At 45.3% G+C, this 19,829-nt stretch overlaps 1 protein-coding gene across 1 annotated transcript in view; it reads right to left on the reverse strand.

Annotated features, from left to right (window-relative positions):
- Window positions 1-690: 690 nt before the first annotated feature.
- The window catches only part of LOC121287192 (anosmin-1-like), a 190,156-nt gene continuing 171,017 nt past the window's right edge, over window positions 691-19,829 (reverse strand). Inside the window, exons 12-14 of the mRNA XM_041204833.1 lie at window positions 14,676-14,914; window positions 3,954-4,096; window positions 691-3,544 (exon numbers count right to left, since the gene is read on the reverse strand). Of these exons, the coding sequence (XP_041060767.1) occupies window positions 3,956-4,096; window positions 14,676-14,914 (380 nt within the window). The 3' untranslated portion in view covers window positions 691-3,544; window positions 3,954-3,955. The remainder of the gene's footprint in view (window positions 3,545-3,953; window positions 4,097-14,675; window positions 14,915-19,829) is intronic.

The raw sequence follows: 19,829 nt of genomic DNA on the forward strand, positions 1-19,829 counted from the left end.
ATTGTTTTATCATTCAGTTCCTCTCTACAATCACTGCAGTCATGCCAAACAAGTGTGTGTTACTCATTGTTTCAAGACATTCCACCAAGAAGAGTATTTCTTACATAAGAGTCTGGGCAGGAGTGTTTAGAAAATATGAGGACAGCTCTATGTGGAATCCTTAAAAGCAATTTGTATCACAGCGGAGATATCCATAGCTTGAGTGGAATGACTATTTGATGATTATCGACCTGCAAGCTACAAGGTTACATTACATTTCACATCACATCTACCAATATGATTTATACACACAATTCTTTATTTTTATATTTTACACAAGACCTCAAAAGACAATTATACAAGTATACGTTGAAGCTCTAAAGGATGTTTGGTGATAGTTAAAATTTTATTAAAATAGTTGCTCAAGAAGGATGGAACTCAATGTTTGGTGCAAATTTGATCCTAGAACCAAGTACAATGCACCGAATGAATGTAGCTGATTAACCCAAGATGCCAAAACTGGATGATGATTGGCTAAAGCATGAAAAATTCATGTGTGAAGATATGTAAATTCATGAACCCGATGTAGTACAAATACAAAACACTGCTTATGCTGGAAATCAGAAATAAAAACAGAAAATGCTGGAAATACTCAGCTGGCCAGGCAACATCAGTGGAGAGAGAAAAACAGAGGTAGCATTTCAGGTCAATGAAGGTTAACTCTGTTTCGCTCCTTCCACAGATGCTGCCTGACCAGCTGAGTATTTCCAGCATTTTTCTGTTTTAACCCTCGTTGAGGGTTGTGCAATGGATCGAATAATAAGCTATTAGCAGGTAGTGCTATAGATGTTGGGGTAAGTTTCTACAGGGTTCCCATCTCCCATAAACAGCAGATATTCCAGGGAGATTTGGGAATCCCAGCAGAAATTCTACCCCACATAAGGCGATGGAAAAATATGGGAATCAAACATTTAATGCATTCTGGTTTAAAGAAAAGACTGGGGGTGGAATTTTACAACACCATCGCAGCGGGGGCAGGGCTGTAAAATGTGGTGAGCGTTCAAAAGTCCATTGAATTTGGTGGGACCAGAAAATCCTGCCACAGGGAGGGGCTGTAAAATACTTCCCTGGGTTTACAGGTAGGATGTATTTATCAAAAAGAAGTCTTACTTCTAAAATCATCCCTGCTCCATTTTCTAGGTGGACCCAAGTGAAGCTTCATTATTGTATTACAAAGGTTATTACACTTAAAAGTTCATTAGCTGTAAAGCACTTTGGGATGTCTTGAAGTCATGAAAGGCACAATAAAAATGCAAGACAAGCATTTTTTATACACAAAAGGGTTTGAGAAGGGTGCTGCTCCATTTGCAGCCATGGGTGTGCTAAACACCAAGACCCCAGCCTGCAATCTCATGGGATTTACGCCTTTGGCTATACATTCTTTGAAAGGCCCACATAAGTTAAAGGTATGTTTCTTTGGACCTTTGATGGTATTTCTTTTCTGCTGTGATTGTTTTCATGAGACTTTATGCCAACAGTTACTTTTTTCTTCCCTAACTCCAGCCAATGGGAATCCTCCAAGCTGACATGTTTGGTGGAAGAAAAGAGCCAGAAGAAGAATACCCACATCGATCATACTGCCTTATAGGTGCTCCTTGCCCTCCTATTGGCACCTCCATTCCAGCATCTGAAGAGACAAGTGAAATTGCTGCACTTTGATACAATACTGGTGAGACTTCAATTCCCAAAGGTGGATGTGCAGGCAGACCCTTGCCGACAACTTTGAGGTGGGAATGCCTGAATAACCTTTATGCTAAGAAGTTCTTTAAAAGCACCCCAGTCACAGTACGTTACGCTTTATGTAGTACTGTCAGAAAGAAGGCTGTGCAGACTGCTCTAAAGTTAGCATTGGGTGTTCCCATGAAGATACAGCTAACCGTTTATCCTAACCTATCTCTGTGGCAACGTCATGCATTCTTGTCTTCTCGGGGACTTGTTCAACAGAGATGTACACGCGGAGTGGCACCATCTGCTGCATGGACATCTACAGTGATCTTGCAGCAAAGGATCTGAAACTTGTAGGGTCAGTTTGGGACTTGACTGAAGCCTCTTGCAGTTATGTTCCAATGCTGACCTATGGAAATTATGTCATGAAGTGGCACGGAAGGCAACCCTTGCAAACAGCTCAAGTGGCTGCAGAGAGAGGTGAAATTACTGTGCTTTGCAATAATACTCATGAGGCTTCATAGAAAGTAATCAAACATGGCCTTGATTTCTGCAGCTATCAAATTTAGTGTCAAATGTTGGGCTGCTTCCTCACTTGTTTGGAGACTTATTCCTTCAGCTAAGATCTAGTCCCCAGTGCTGATCCAGGCACAAGGGGAGCGTAGGTTGTGAGAGGGCTACAAGATCAGAGCATTAATTTTCCAACTTGCTCCCTCTTCAGGTGAGTCAGAGCATGAATATGCTGGATTGAATCTAGTGTTCTAATTCCTTTCCAAAAGAAGCTCCAACTTGAATACAGACAGAGCAGTTATTTCCTATGTAACTCTCATTTCCACACTGTGCTGGATAACAAACTTAGAAAATGACTGCCAAGATTCTCAGAGAACATGTAAATATCCCTCATTCTTGGAAAGTTAAAGATGTTACAAGTTTCATATTTACATATGACTCAGAGCACACCAAGCAAAGCACTTACAAAGATAACCTACTACCAGCAGAATATTATGACTTCAGTTTTGCTGTGGTGATGGAAATGTCACATGCAAACTTCATCTAGTCAGTGTACAATATAATATTCTCCCTGCCTTCCTGCAGTTAATTACTTGGTTTCATTTCTCGAGGGCTGGAGAGTCCGATGCAGTGCAAAGAACAGCCTTGTGACAACTATTACAGTTATCGGAAGTGAAGGTGATAAACTTTTTTTTAAAGAGGAGAACCAACCATGGGATTCTCACAGTGAAGTAATATGTATTCTCAGCACTTGTAGGCTACATCCATTAAGTCAGCTTTCCTGAAACCACAACGAGTTGTCTTTGGCATTGTCTTTACCTTCGGGTTGGACAGTTATTAATTTTCACTCACTTATTTAATGATGCACATTTCCATGAATCATATTCTACTGTGTTTCACCTTAGGCTGTAATTAGTAGTTCTCTGCTTGATTTGTGTCATGAGATTGCTTTGCGATGTCGAGGGAAATATCAGACATGTCGTCCTTATTCACTCAACAATCATTAAATTAGTGAGAGATTGCCAAAAGTTTGTTTCCTCAATTATAACAATCCAGAATTTTCTGAGACACTTGTGCCAGGACGTTTAACTGCGAATGCCAAATATACCTTGAAGAACTAGTGAAATGAAAAAATTATAAATCTCAATAAACATGACATATGAAACTAGCAGAAGCGCAAAATCCAGAATAGTCCGGATAGTCTTATAAATAACTCTGTTGTTAGAATAAAAAACAGTTTTGGTCACTGCGATGATGAATCTGAGTTTTGTTTAAATTCCATCCCTGTTGTGAGCTTCTTGACGCCAGATTTGACTGTCTTGGTTAGCACCTGCAGTTAGAAAACATAATAAACTTATATCAAAGTAGGTTGTTAAGTTATACTTGCTGCTGTAATGAAATAAAACAGAAATGGTCTGTTAAAATCAGCCCCCAAAATGAAACTGCAGAGAAAGCCCTCGTGCAGTTGTCAAGTCTTTGATCAATTAAAACTAAATAAAACTGCAAAGACATTTAGAGGAGCAAAGTGGCTGGTCAGTGTTCTCAGGCTGAACATGTTACATAAGCTGATCAGCAATCTTTGAAGTGAAATATTTTCTCATTTCCCTGCTGAAACCTGATAATGGAATGATTTGGGCAGTGCGAGATCTGTGACCCAACATAATAGTCTGGACTTGGTAATGCTTATAGTTATGTTTATTCTACACAACACAGAATTGATTGAAAAAGATATGACTAACCTTTACGAGACTGTAGTGTAAACCTGTGGTGTTTGAAATGTTTTAACGGTTGCTGGGCCTTTGCCAGTTATAGACAGGACGTGAACTTGAATCTGATAAGTTGTCAAAGGCTGAAGATTAAAGATTGTCATAAAAGGCTGATCCTGTAAACAATACAAGAACAGATCACAGCTCAGCAATTACACAGTTATAAGAGTAATCATTTCTAATCGAGCCAAGTGGATCAAATGATTTATATATAGAGAAATGGTAACCTGGGGGTACTTCCATCTGTCTCCCAGACATGTTAAAGCCTGTGTAGTATAAATTTCCAACACTAGAGACTGCTATTACTACAGAAAAGTGCTGAGTATACTAAGAATGTTCCAGCAATGTGAGCTCAATGAATCAGTTCTCAGCCTCTGCTGCACTTTGATTCTGGTTGGAAGTTATAACAGGTTGGAAAGAGTCAACGGGGTAGTACCTGCCCTTCCTCAGTGCCCTACTGTCAAATTAAGACTGTCGCTGCTTATGTTTGTGAAGGTGGTGTGGAGACCTAGAACCTGAGTTCGAGAGGCCACAGGGTGAGGAAAATCCCCTTCATTTCTGGGAGACAAGGTAATCTGGGTCATGGGGTCCTGGAAAATTAGCAGTAGGAGCTCCACCAACTGAACTCTGCTACCTGGCTGGTTAGAGATCAGGCGTTAAGCTCGTGATGCTCTCCTTGTGGATCTGGAGCGTCAGCCATGAATGTCCATTGTAAATAATGGGAAGAACTTTCTGGTCAGCGAGCGGAGGTGCCTCAGGGAGATCAGTTTAACTTATGAAAAATTTAAAGAAAAAGAAAAATTTTAAGGACATGTCCCCTCACGAGAAACTTGCCCAGCAACCTTAAGCATTCTTAACAACTTTGGCGGCAAGAATGGGGGGGCGGGGCCTACTCGCCGACATGTAAAATGACGCGTGGTGATATCAGGCGGGCGTCCCGACGTCACTGCGTGTCAGTTCGGCAGGCGCGCAGCCACATCGGCTGTGTACCCGCCGAACTGTCAAATGCCTATTAAGTCCTTTAAGAAAGTAATTAAAGTTGTTAAGAATGCTGCCCGTCCAACCTTAATATTGCCGGGCAGGCGAAGAGCCCAGGCGGCCTTCGCATTTTTCATGAAACTTCATCCACGGGCGGGATAAGGTTTAATGAAACGTTTATTAATTAAATAAAAACTTTTGAAAAAAAATAATAGAACAATGTCCCAGCTCATGTGACAGTTTCACATGAGGGGACATGTCCTTAAAAAATTTTTTTTCTTTAAATTTTTCATAACTTAAACTAATCCCCCGAGGCATGGTTCTGCGTTCTTTCGCACGCACGCGTGAAAGAGCGCAGGCCCCGTCTCAGGGAATACCCACCCCGTTTTCCACAGGAAGCGCACAGCGCTTCTGGGTCTGTGTCACGCTAGGCGGGCCTTAATTGGCCCGCCCATGTAAAATGGTGGCGCGCTCCCAATCGGGGGCGCCAATCAGGTTCCCGCTCGCTCCCGCCCACTCCCGCATAATCCTCCCAATGGGGGGGAAAATTCAGCCCAATCTGTTTCTCTATGTTAAGCTTTTCCATTAATGTTTATAAAGATTTGATGCCAGTGGGATAAAGGATCCCTGTTTTATAACCATGCAGTCTGTGCGCTTGAAAACACGTAATTGTATTTGTGAAGATGGAGTAGAGCAGTCAGCCTGAAAAGCTATTAATATGTTAGACCTAAGGGACACAAAATTCGGATCTGTAATGCCTCTGGAGCCAATGCTGTGGAAGGTGAAGGCCCTCCTAGATGCCTCTAGTGGGCCTGCATGGTGCCCATATTAGGAAGGGTGCTCACACAGTCATAGCATGTGTGTGCTAGAAGCTTCTCAATTGGCCAGATCATAACTTCGAACAGCCTTACCAGCTGATCTGATGGATAATATACAAGCTTGGACTAGGCAGGTCCATTCAATATACTCAATATCACTCACCAAAGGACATTCGTTCAGCTGCAAGATGGACCCACCACTGGTGTTATTTAAAGGGCCAGGCACACAATTTGCAGGTAATGTGATTTACACTAACATCCGCTTCCTGAAAAGTTTCTGGAAGTACTGTGGTTTTGCAGATGTTGTGGCGAGCTGCTGTATCTGGCAGGGAGTGCTGCTGCCTCCTCACAGGGCAGGCAGAGGATTTAGTGACATGTCCGCACAATGAATGCAACAGGTGTAGGAGCTGTAGTTACAGTGCCTCTGGGTCTGCAACTTGACAGGGTGATGGAACAGAGGCTATGGAGAAAGCAAGCTCCACACGATGTGCTCTACCAAGTTAGACTCATAGACGTATACAGCACAAGAGGCCATTCGGCCCATCGTGTCTGCGCTGGTCAACAAAGATCTGACTATGCTAATCCCATTTTCCAGTGCTTGGCCCATAGCCCTGGAGGCTACGGCAATGCAATGCAAGTGAATATCTAAATACTTCTTAAATGTTATGAGGGTTTCTTACTGAACCACCCTTTCAGGCAGTGAGTTTCAGACTCCCACCATTCTCTGGGTGAAAAAATTTCTCCTCAACTTCCCTCTTAGCCTTCTACCTCTTACTTTTAATCTATGCCCCTGGTAATTGACCCCTCTACAAATGGAAAAAGTGCCTTCCTATCCACCTTATCTATGCTTCTCATAGTCTTATTAATCTCTATCAGGTCCCCTCTTCGCTGCTCCAAGGAAAACACCCCCAGCCTATCCAATCTTTCCTCATAGCTCAGACCCTCCAGCCCAAGCAGCATGCTGGTAAATCTCCTCTGCACTCTCTCCAGTGCAATCATATCCTTCCTATAATGCGGTGACCAGAACTGCACGCAGTACTCCAGTTGTGGCCTAACCAGCGTTTTATATGGTTCCAGCATAACCTCCCTGCTTTTGTATTCTATGCCTCAGCTAATAAAGGCAAGTATCCCATATGCCTTCTCAACCACCTTATCTACCTGCCCAGCTACCTTCAGGGATCTGTGAATATGCACACCAAGGTCCCTCTGATCTTCAGTACTTTCCAGGTTCCTGCCATTCATTGTGTAATTCCTTGCCTTGCCTTGTTATCTCTCCCCAAGTGCATTACCTCACAATTTCCCCGGTTGAATTCTATTTGCCATGGCTCTGCCCATCTGACCAGTCCATTGATATCCTCCTGCAGTTTACAGCTATCCCCCTCATTATTTACCACCCTACCAATTTTCGTGTCATCCGCGAACCTCTTGATCATACCCCCAAAAATTAAGTCCAAATCATTTATGTACACTACAAACAGCAAGGGCCCCAGCACCAAGCCCTGCGGAACCCCACTGGAAACAAACTTCCCTCCATCATCACCTCTGCTTCCTGCCTCTCAGCCAATTTTGGATCCAACATGCCACCTTGCCTTGGATCCCATGGGCTCTTACTTTCTTGACCAGTCTGCCGTGAGGCACCTTATCAAAAGCCTTGCTAAAGTCCATGTAGACCAAATCAAATGCATTACCCTCATCAACACTCCTGGTTACCTCCTCAAAAAATTCCATCAAATTTGTCAAACATGACCTTCCCTTAACAATCCATGCTGACTATCACTGATTAATCCGTGTCTCTCCAAGCGCAGATATATTTTGTTCCTCAGAATTCTTTCTAGTAACTTCCCCACCACCGAGGTTAGACTGACTGGTCTGTAATTTCCTGGTCTATCCTTTCCTCCTTTTCTTAATAATGGGGCAATGTTTGCAGTCCTTCAGTCCTCTGGCACCTCACCTGTGGTCAGGAAGGATTTGAAAATTACTGCCAGGGCCTCTGATATCTCTTCCCTTGCCTCCCTCAACAGCCTGGGATACACCTCATCCGGGCCTGCAGATTATTCCACTTTTAAGGTTGCTAAACCTGCTAGTACCTCCTCTCTCTCTCTATGTTAATTTCCTCTAATATTTCACAGTCCTTCATCTGTCCTATACCTGCATTGTCCTTTTCCATTGTGAAGACCGACGCAAAGTATTCATTGAGGACTGTACCCACGTCTTCCGGGTCCACACACACAGATTACCTCTATGGTCCCTAATTGGCCCTGTTCTTTCCCTAGTTATTCCCTTGCTCTTTATATATTTGAAAAATCCCTTTGGGTTTTCCTTTATTCTACCCACCAGTGCTTTCTCGTGCACTCTCTTAGCTTTCCTAATTTCCTTTTTAAATTCCCCACTGCACTTTTTATACTGCTGTAGGGACTCTGCTGTTTCGAGCCCTCGGTATCTGCCATGAGCTTCTCTTTTTTCTTAATCCTAACATTTATGCCCCTTGACCTTCAAGGTTCTCCAGACTTGGTCTTCCCCTTTGTCTTTAGGGAACATATTTTCCCTGTACTCTCACTATTTCTTCCTTGAATGCCTCCCATTGCTCTTCAAGTAGCTGCTCCCAGTCCACTTAGGCCAAATCGTATCTCATCTTAGTAAAATTAGCCTTCCCCCAGTTTAGAACTTTTATTCCTGGCTCAAACTTATCCTTTTCCATAATTATCCTAAATCTACTGAGTAATGGTCACTATTTCTAAATTGCTCCCCTACTGATATGCCTTCCACTTGCCCGGGTTAATTTCCGAATATTAGGTCCAGGATTGCCCCCTCCCTTGTTGGGCTTTCTACATACTGGTTAAAAAAGTTCTGCATGCAACTTAAGAATTTTGCTCCCTCCCTACCTTACAAACTAAAACTATCCCAGTTAATATTTGGATAGTTAAAATTCCCTACTATTACTGCCTTATTATTCCTACACTTCTCTGAAATTTGATTACATATTTGATCCTCTACCTCTCCCTGACTGTTTGTGGGCCTATAGTTTGCCCCTTTTGTGTTTTTTACTTCTACCCATATGGCCTCATTTGATGATTCTTCCAAGGTATCATCCCTCCTCACTTCTATAATTGTTTCCTTGATCAATATTGCGACCCCCCCCCCCCCCCGACCCCCCCCGACATCCGTCCCTCTATCTTGTCTGAATACCCTATAATCAGAAATTTTGAACTGCCAATGGTCACATTATTTAAGGAAAGATGTAAGTGCATAGGAAGCAATTCAGAGAATACCTGGAATGGGTGGGTTGTCTTATGAGGAAAGGTTGAAAAGGTTGTCTCGGTCATAGCCATGATATCATACTCTCATGTGCCTATCTGTGCCATCAGCTCATCTGTCTTATACCTCAGGCTCTCGGTGTTTATCCTCATCGGCACTCTCCTATCAAGGTTCTCATCTGAGTTCTCTGTAGCAGAACTCATCTGCCACCTCGCCCTCCAATAAGCTACACATAAACCATCCTCTCCCCTGGCCTGGCTGCAGCCCATTCACACACATGGTACCAGTATCTGAGCGAATTGCTGCTAATGTCAGATCAAGTGATGATGTGTCCTGATCAGTAATGCGGTGTTGCTCTCTTTCTTCCTCCTAGAAGTGCTGTGGCTGAGCAGGTGGCAGTTCTTGGATGTTTGAAAGCAGAGATCAGAAAGGGGATGGTTGGAGTGCAAAGCAAGAGGTCCATGGTCACACCATCTACAGCTTTCTCATCATGCCAAGTAGGAGGACGAGGGTGAGCTGGGAGTCGAGGAGAGGCATAAGGCAGGAACATACCAACATCTTCAATGTTTTCAGTGATTTCGGCTATCATAGGCTCTGTTACAGAGAACCATGAAAAGTTATGGAAAAGAAGATGAAGTGGTGTACCTGGATGATAGGCTTGAGTCATGACTGCTAGAGAGTGCTGAGTGATGGGGGTGTGATGCATTGAACAGCGTGAAAGGTTGATGATGTGGTAGGTGTGAGATGTCATGTGAAGATGCATTCACTGACCTTGACCAGCTGCTTGAGGATATTAAGCTTCTTGTGCCCATGCTGTCAGGTCCTCAGGATCAGACTCTGGAGGTGATCTCCCTGGCCATCTGTTTGCATTTCCTTGCTGTGATAACATGGGGTTGGATTTTTAGGCCCCCACAAATCGGGGAAAAAAAGTGGAAGGGCCCCAAAAATATCAATGCTGGCTGGAGTTTCAGTTATGGATGCTTTTCCTGGCATTGGCAATGTTTACCAGGTCGAACAGGTATCCTGCTCTCCTCTCAATTGAAGCCAATTAAATTAGTTTAAAAAGCTTGTTAAGACCTTGTTGGTACCATATTCCTTGGTGGAATATTTATGGCTTTCATGAGCAATCTGTTTTTTCAGCTAAAGGGAGTGGGGAGCCAGTCAAAGCTACCCCAGGGTATTATCCCAGTCCAGAGGATCAGCAAGGTACTTGGTACCTGGTGAGGAGGTGTCCTTGGCACTACACAGATTGGAGACAGAGTGGGCACTCAGACCCTGGGCATAAAATAGGGTCAGCAGGAAAGCAGGAGGCAAGGTTGCCAATCATGATTGGGCAGCCATCTTCCCAGAAGGAATACTGCAGCTGGCAATGGGGGCACGACGGTCAGATTTTGGGCCCAGGGGTGATGAGAGGCAACATCCTCCGCAGGAAAGGCAAAGCCTCAAGCAGCAAGAGGGCAGAGCCGAGGAAAGAGGAGCAGGAAGGAAATGGAGGCTAAATCCTCAATACAGTATTGACCACCGAAGATCAAGATGACCGAGACCTACTGCTGCAGGAGGTTGTATGCACCAGTCAGATGGTCACAGACATCTAGCCCTCGTCACCAAAGACTTCACACCTCTCAGCACTGTTGGCATGCCCTGCTGTCAAAATCACTGTGGCCTTGAACTGCTTTGCTTCTGGGTCTTTAAGGAATCTTGCAAGTGACTGCACAACATTGCATCACACAGGTCAGTGATGTCCTCTTTGTCAAAGCTGGAGAGAACATTATTTTCATGACAGATGTGACCTCACCAGGATAGAGTGCAGTGGGTTTTGCCTCCATTGCTGGTTTTCCTCAGGTAGGTTATCGTCAATTGCAGCCATGTGACGATCATGGCACCAACTGACTGGTCAGTGAGATTCATCAAAAGGAAGGACAGGTCTGTGACCACAATAAGAGCTTCCTCCATGTTTGCACTTGATTTCCTGGCAGCTGCCATGACACCTTCATCCTATTCCCGTGCAGGCTGCCTCAGATCTTCACGCCAACCCCCAAGGTGCATGGATGGTCCCTACGGCCCAAGAATCTGAGAATCTGCTCAGTAATTCAACTATGGAGCAGGCCATTGGGATCCTGAAGATGTGAATCCGGTGCCTTGACCAGTCAGTTGGTGCCCTCCAATTACCTACTGCAAGCATATTGGTCATGTTGGTGGTCTGCTGCATTTTTCATAACACAGACCTCAGAAAGGTGTGAACCTGGAGGATGATGAAGCCCTGAAATGGACAGCTTATCGGGGGAGGCCAGGAGCAGGAGCAAGAGGTGAGAGAGGAGGAGAAACAGGAGACAACAGAAACTAAGCTGAACACAGAGATGCCCCTGCTGCATGATGAGCTGGCCTCCTCTTGCCACTCTCTGGGAAGCAGATCTCCCTGCTTTCCCTCTCCAGCATTAGATTCAGGTCAGCATCAACGAAGCAAGGGTCTGCCCTACTTGAGTGCCAAGCGATAGACAGAGCTAAGCAATCTCACAACCAGTGGATCAGATCAAAGCTCCACAGTCCTGCCATATCCAGTCATGAATGGTGGTGGGCATTTAAACAACTAACAGGAAGAGAAGGCTCCACAAAGAACATCCTCAATGATGGGAGAGCCTAGGACATCAGTGCAAAAGACAAAGATGAAGATTTGATTAAGTTTAGCATCAAGGAACCCTGGCAAAACTGAAGTCAATGGGAATCAGGGAGGAAACTCTTCACTGGATGGAGTCAAACCAAACACAAAGGAAGATGGTTGTGGCTGCTGGAGGCCTATATCATGTTCCAGTATATTATGAACCTCCAGATAATACTTTAAAATTTTGAACAAAAAACAGACTTAAAAAGCTGCCGCACACCATGTGATTTTTGGCAGTATCAACTCTAGGCAGTCTCAAGACTCACACAAGTACCCAAATAAGTATGGACATTCACAGGCATCTGGGAGATTCACACATTCCTTTGTTTAAGGATGCAACATCAACAAAAGGACTATAGCATTCCAGCTGACTTGTCTTTCTGGCTCACCAGGGACAAAAGACACATTGAAACTCAATGAATGTTAGACGAATGTGAAGGGGTGCCCATCGACCTTCCATTGTTTTATGATGGTCCCTCATTCGAACCCAGGCTGGGTAAATTTCAAAGTGTCAAATAACAACACAGGATGTTTATCGACCTGACCACCCACCTAATTTGTAAAAGGACTTTGGACTTGTAACAGGTCACATGGGTGTGGGTAATGTCATTATCAAAGCTGAACACCAACCCTCCAACGCCCCCACCTCCACCCCACTATCAAAATATCAAAATCCTGTGGGGGGGGGGGGGTTTGTGTGTGTGTGTGTGTGTGTGTGTGTGGTGGTGGTGGTGGTGCTGGTGGTGGTGGTGGTGGTTACCATTGACCAGAAACTGAACTGGACTAGCCATATAAGCATTGTGGCTACGACAGCAAATCAGAGACTGGGAATTCTGTGGCGATTAACTCACCTCCTCAGTTTCCAAAGCCTGTTCACATTTACAAGACACAAGTCAGGATAACCGGCAGGCTCAGTGATGGCTGCCATGGGAAGTCCAAATGAGTCCCACACTTCATCTGACCTACCTCCATTCCCACTCCCACTGACTACAAGTGGACAGGAAACCCATTTCCATTTCCAGAGCAAACTAAGTGCTTCCCCATGCAAAACTCTTAACTTTCATTAAGGGTTTTGGACCCAAAATCAGACTGTGCTCCTGTTTCTTGCCTCTGTTTTGAAAATCCAGTCCATGGTTTCTTTCCTCCTGTGCACCTCCACCACTAAGCCCTGCAGTACTGCATCTGTGCACCTAGGATCCTCTTCCTTTCCTGGTGCTCGATTGTGCAGCTCCTACTTGCAGCCACTGTCAGTACAGGCAGTAGCAACTCTCTTCCACTGAATGCAACTCTTCTTTAAGAGGGGCAGACTGTCTTTGAAAGGAGCAGACTGGCTACACCATGTGCTAACTGCACACAATGTTCGGCCACCTGCTGAGTGCTCAAGCAGCCAGCAGTGTGGGCCTCGTTTGGACCAACGCTATCATTAGGTCAGTGAGGAGGCAGCACAGTTTGGGTGCTACCTGTTTCAAAGGAAAGGGCATGGGCAGCTCATGAACTACTACACCTCCACATCTGAAAACAGGTCAGAACCAATTTTTAGCCCATGACTTTTCCCAGGTAGAAAGTTTTCAATCTTAGTTGAAATATCTAGAATAATGCTTTTGGAATATAAATAATGTCGGGGAGGAAGTGCCATTAAAGTTTACAACAAAGGAGGAAGTCTGCCTTGGCTCTTTGCTAAAGCAAAGTTGTACTTTATTTTTTCTCCATAGTTCTACATCTTCCTCTGCTTCAAAGATGTATCCAATTTTCTGTAAAAACGCAACAGTCTCTCCTTAAATCATTGCAGGTTGCAAAGCATTTGATGCTCAGAAAATCCTCTGTGTAAGGAAATTTCTCCCAGCTTTTCTTCTCATTCTCTTACCGACAGCTTTAGACTGATGATCCCTTGTCACTAACCCCCTAACCAGAGGGAATGGTCTTTCCTTATTCGCTCTATTAAATTTTAAAAACCTCTTAGCCATCTCTGTTTCAGTGGAAATAATCCCAATATTTTAAACCTTCCATCATAGCTCTACCTTCACAAACTGTCATTATTCAGATGAATCTATTTGGTATACTTTCCATGGTTTTCTTTTATAATGGGGTAAAAGTTCACTGAATGAACGGTTATGAGTGTCAAATATAATAAAATAAATTAGGTCTTGAAGGTTGTCAGTGAAGCAGTGAAAATTGCAGTTAAAATAAACCATGGGAAAAAACATTGGCCTGTATTGTACCTTATTTCTGAGCACTAAATAACTTTAGGGATGACTTTTCAGTGATCCCATCTACAGTGATCTCTCCTGCAAGTGCGCTGGCTGCCACATTGGAAACCAGCAAGTGCTAAGTGTTCAGGGCACCCATCTGAAAAAGATTTGGGTCCACTGAATATGCTTATTTTTATAGTTTTAGGAGCATGTTGGCAAACTCAGCAGAAATGCATATTCCCTGCTCAGTTAATTTTGGTTCTGCGATGGCCATACAACCAGTTCTTAAAGGATAGCTGGAGGCTACCACTTGAAAGATAAGCAAAATGATTTGATTTGGATGCTTTCAATTGCCTTGATGTGGTTCTAGGAGAGGCATTCCTACCAAACACTTGTCTGTCACCCGTCACCCAGGACTTACACATGGGCTAGATCTGTGTTGCATCCAGCTGAATTTTCGAGGAAACGCATGGGTTGCCCAATTGGCATTCACAGCTCCCCAGTTTTAAGAAAATGAAGACTGAGGCACATTTTGGATTGAACCTTGGGCCGACATCTTTAGATGCATACTCTCTCATTTCATATCGATTTTGGGTGTGAAGCCATTTTCGCAGCCTTTACCGTCATATCATATTTTTAGCATTTTTAGAGCAATTCTTTGGAAAATAAAATTGATTGTTTAGAAGCAGCCTGTGAATACATTTACAAATTTTCACCATAGTTAATTTAGAGGTTGAACCCATTCTTCCCTATCCACCACAATTCACGTGAACACAGCATGTTGCTGGTAACTTACTGGTGGCAGTACTTGACTTCGGGAAATGACCATGTTTGGCATGACAACAGGTCTGTTAACAGTGGATATTTCCGTCCAGTTGAATTGGTACCCAGTGACTAACTGATGAGGTTGGTTCTGTGAAACCTGCCAATGGAACTCTCCAGTGACAGAGCCATTTTCAGCAACAAAAGCAGCAGTTAGTTTCTCTGCTTTCACTATGACCTTTCCAGAAGCTTGACTGGACATCTGGCGAAGCCCTGGTGTCAAGACAGAAAAAAAAAATTGTACCATTCACTTCCATTCTTTATTCTTGAAAAAGGTTTAAATAATAAGAATTATTAAAAATGAATTGACGTTTATCAGAAATATAAATTGTCATTAGGAATGAACAACCCCAACAGAATCTGCACAGAATCACATTCAGCTAAAGCCATCCATTGTTTTCTTCAAATGAATTAATTAATTTAATGCATGGGAATGCTGCGTATAATTCTAGGCATCTCAACATTGTTATTACCAGCATAGAAAGCACATGGACCGATAGTTTAGTTAGTTGGCATGATTCAACGTCAAGCGATGTGATTTGTATTTGTTGCGAAGGCAATTTGTCATTGCTTTGAAGACTCCATAGTGATAATTTACAGTGTACTGTCCCTGTAAAGTTTGAAAGTGGTTGAGGAGTGCCCAGCTATCAAAAAGAGGACCATGCATCAGTATTCTTATCATGTTCTCTACGAATAATCAACTTATGGGTGAAACCAACGATCGAACCAGTAGACAGAATCAGAGAAATTTCAAATCCTGGTCAATTGGTTTTTACCCACTCCCTCCAATATTTGAAATGGTCTTTGACATAACCCTCACTCTTCAGTGGATTACTATATGAAACGCAAGGGAAATCAAAATATTCATAAAGGAAAATGGAGTGGAAGACCAATCTGGGGATGATGAGCAGCTGCAGTTTGCACCTTTATTTGTAATAATACAGCCTTCTTGGTTCTCTCATATTGCTTCTTATTGACTTGCCAACCATCTATCACATATTTGGGTGTATGACCACATCCAATGCTGCCTGAGAGTGAGGTCAAGGAGTCAGATTAGGGTCTTTCTTTCATATTTTTATTTGGCCTCGGCTGTTTCTTCCTATTCTTTTTGTCTCTCCTTGGAGATTGTATAGCTGGCTAGTTGGTGGGGTTAGGGTGGAATCATAGTATTAAGTTGCCCTGTGACAATATGATAGACCAGATCATCTTTTCCTGACAATCAAGTTTGCATCATTGGAGGAACCTGGGTGAGAACTTGCGCACTAAGTCGAAAATGGAATACTTCAGATTATTGATTATGTTTCTGTTGATTTAGGTCCAGTAACACTATGGCTGGGATTTTCCAGCCCTATCACGGGCGGGTCCCGCCGCAGGCGAGGTGACACCCCAGCCAGAAGTCCATTGACTTCCGGCGGGACCGGAAGATCCCAGCGGCGGGCGGGTGCGGAAAATCCCACCCTACGGGTGGAATCATCCGCCCCCATTGGCGGTGGGTATCATGGCAGGCATGAGCAGACAATATGCCGGGAAGGCTGAAAATCGGTTTCACGCCATTGTGAAACACGCTTGCAACCGTCCGCTCTGCCTGCCAATGGCGGGCTGTGTTTCCTGCCGTCAGACATCTGGAACTTCATTGTAATACATCTGCATATCAGTATAAGCCCAGCTCGCCGGAATCATCCCCCCATGCTGGATCATCCAAGCACGTCAGCGTGTTTGGACGCTGACGTGTTTCACAACAGCCTTTATAAGGCATGCACCTGGCAAGCTGCACTTCAAGGGGAACTTGGAGGTGAGTGCACAGTAATGTTGCACAGTGCTCACAAGGGTCGCCTGTTGGATCTCAAGGTTGAGATGCTGCGCATTCAGGCTAAGGCTTTGACGAGTTTGCTTTATCCCGGCTGGCTGACGGCGTGGTGCCTGGGCAAGGGCAGCACACCGGTTGAGGCGATTTGGGGGGGGGGGCAATCACTGCACTCCAGTTGAGGCAAGTTGGGGGGTTAGTGGGCAAGGGCAGCACTCCGGCTGAAAGTAGTGCACAAGCACGTGCGGGGAGTGACAGGGGGAGGGAAACAGCCATGCATTAGGGGAACCTTGTATAAAGTGACCATTCTTCCGCAGCTGAAACAGTTCATGCACAGCGACATTGACATGCTTCGAGTTGGGCCTCTAGTTTATCTGCCCACTCAAGCAATGCAAAGGACTGAAAGTGCCACCAAATACGCCAGAGCTTTTCACCCCCCAGGCACAGACTGCAAACTAATGAGCATTTTAGTGGACTGCAGAACAGTTGGATGGCTGGGCATGTTGTACAATATCCTTGCAAAAGCTGGCCACAGAGCAGTCACTGGTGGAGGCGCTCACAGCCCCTTGCAAGGTTAGCATTCAGGTTTGGACCAGTCTCCCCCATGGTTCAAGCTAACTGTGCAGCATTGCAGTTTGGGTTTGGAGAATGCCTGCGTCTGAACTGAGGGCACAGCATGTAGTACAGTGGACGAAGCTGCCACCAATCGGTCAGGTGGAGTGGGGCGGAGGAGGGTGGGGTTTCAGGCAGCCATGCAGCGCACTGAAGTCTGGCCATCCAAGTGGTTGCCAGCACTCTCTGGGATGTGTTAAGGGGTCTTCAGAATTAACCAAGAGACATTCTTAGTAAACCCATGCAAACCCACGCGTCTCTCTTTTTCATCCTGTAGGAGGAATACATCAGGAGCATGGAGCCTGGTGGCCTAACTGTATGCCTTATGGCTTAAAAAGGGACAAAGGAGAAGAGAGTGACAGAGGTACCTGACTGGGCAGCGGGAGGAACAGCACCCTCAGGAAGAAGGGATAGCTGGGGCTCCCACACACACTGCTGAAGAGCTACAGCGAGCTGTCACTTGTTTGCAATTAGCTAGACACCGCCTTTCAAACCTGCAGATGACCAAAAACCAGTGTCGCCAAAGATTGCATGTCTAGGGAACTAGTCAGTCACATCTGCCACCTGCTGCCAAGGCGCCATGGGGACATGGAGGGCATCCACTGCCCGTGACCATGAAAGTGACTGCAGCGCCCAATTTATATGCCAGTGATTCCTTTCAAGACTCCACAGGTGATCTCTTTGGATATCATAAGCCTCCACCTACAAATGCATCCAAATCGCAGATGGCATCTTTGCGAAGGCACACAACTTTGTGTATTTTGCCCGGGACCAGGAAAGGATGCAAGAGTGTTGGGATTTGCCCAGATCTCAGGTTTCCGACAGGTGCAGGGCACCATCGACTGTACTCACTTGATGCTTAGATCTCCATGGCAACAAGCGGTCAACTGTATCAACGCAAGGACTTCCAGTTGATGAATGTTCAGCTGGTGTGCGACCACCACAAATGCATCCTTCAGGTCTGTGCATGGTTCCCAGGGAGTGTCCATGACTCCTACATTCTTAGCAGGTCTCAGATCTCTGATGTCTTCCAGGGTCCAGAGAGGCTGCATGGTTGGCTCCTTGGCGACAAGGGCTACTTGCAGAGGATGTAGCTGATGACACCCATGTGGCAGCCTCAGAATACAGCAGAGCGAAGGATCACGCTTCAGCTCATACCTTGGTGGAGCAAACCACTGGAAAGTTGAAAATGAGGCTCTGGTTCCTGGACTGGTCTGGTGGACCCCTGCAATTTGGTCCACAGAGGGTGTCACTTTCTCTGCCCTTTACAGCCTGGTGCTGCAACGGGTAGAGGAGCTGGTTGAGGAGGAGATGGAGGAGCAGGACATCTCCTCCGATGAGGAGGATATCGACAGGTTAGAGGGTGGGGAGGTCCTGAAAGGTGAGGACACTGGCAATGAGGCCATTGGCACTGGCCAGATGAGGCAGGCGCACTCGGGAGACCCTAATAGCTGCTAGACTCATGGACGATGATGCTGACACACAGTGAGGAGACACCATAGATCCTCACATTGCATTTGCAAACATTTGACTCCAGTCTGGCTGAGGACAACACACATACCCTCTATGATAAGGCTCCTGTCATGGAGATGTAGTGGAAGCCCTAATAGTCATTAGATTCCAGGAGGATGATGATGACATGCAGTAAGGACACTCCATAGGTCTTCACTTAACCTCTGTGAATGTCTGACTCCTGTCTGGCTGAGGGCAGCTTGCTTACGTTCTGTAATCAGGGTTACAGTCGTGAAACTTAAATGCACCTGATCCTTTGTCAGCCTTCAGCACCTTGAGAAGCACAGCATCACTGGTCACAGATGCTGAAGAGAAGGGGAACCAGCTCCGCATAAAAGGCTTTAAGAGCACATAGAGAGAATGACGGAACTCTGTGACACCTGCCCATGACATTTTGGCAGCAATGACAAGCACCATTGAGGCACAGGCATCATTAATGTGTTCAGTGAGCGTGAAGCCAGACCAATGCTTTGGTCTGAAGGTTACACACTGCACAGGGAAGAGGCCCTGGACTGAGACACTTGCCTTTAACTTGTACAGGAACCAAGGTTTCACCTGAGTGACATGAACACTGCTCATCATAACAAGGATCCACAGGCAAGGAGACAGTCTTGGAAGTCTATTTACAATAGTCAACATTATGTACATGTGATAAACACCCATGTCTATGCTGTGCAATTATGTCTTCTTAACCTTCCTAACCCATCTTGGTGCTCCTCCGACATCCACAGCAGAGGCGGAGGCAGCCTACTGACCACAATGCCCTGTCTGTGATGACCTTGATGGGCGTCCTCTGAAGGGCCGAGACCTGGAGAGCCCCGGGCTGATTTCGGGGTCCTGCTCTGTGGCAGTGGCACCCTCCTCAGCCTGTGGAGCTGGAGATGTGGGGGTCACAGGAAGAGGGGATTCAGATCGGCTGGACAATCCTAGAGTCACCTGGATGGATGGCCCCAGGCTGTGCAACTGCTGATCCTCCTCTCTATGGGTACCTTAGGGCCCCGGCTGACTGCTTGAAGAGAAGGGGAAGCTGGAGTGAGATCAAGCTGCCCTGCACCCCTCTCGCATTGATACAGTTGGAGGCCAACTATGGTATTAGCAATGGAGTTCAGACTGTGCAACATTGCAGGACCCATGTCCTGGACCAAGATCTCCATGGAGGCAGCCATCCTACCAGTGTTGACCTTGGTGTGTTGGCATGCC

Source organism: Carcharodon carcharias, chromosome 2, assembly GCF_017639515.1.
Source record: "Carcharodon carcharias isolate sCarCar2 chromosome 2, sCarCar2.pri, whole genome shotgun sequence".
NCBI lineage: Eukaryota > Metazoa > Chordata > Chondrichthyes > Lamniformes > Lamnidae > Carcharodon > Carcharodon carcharias.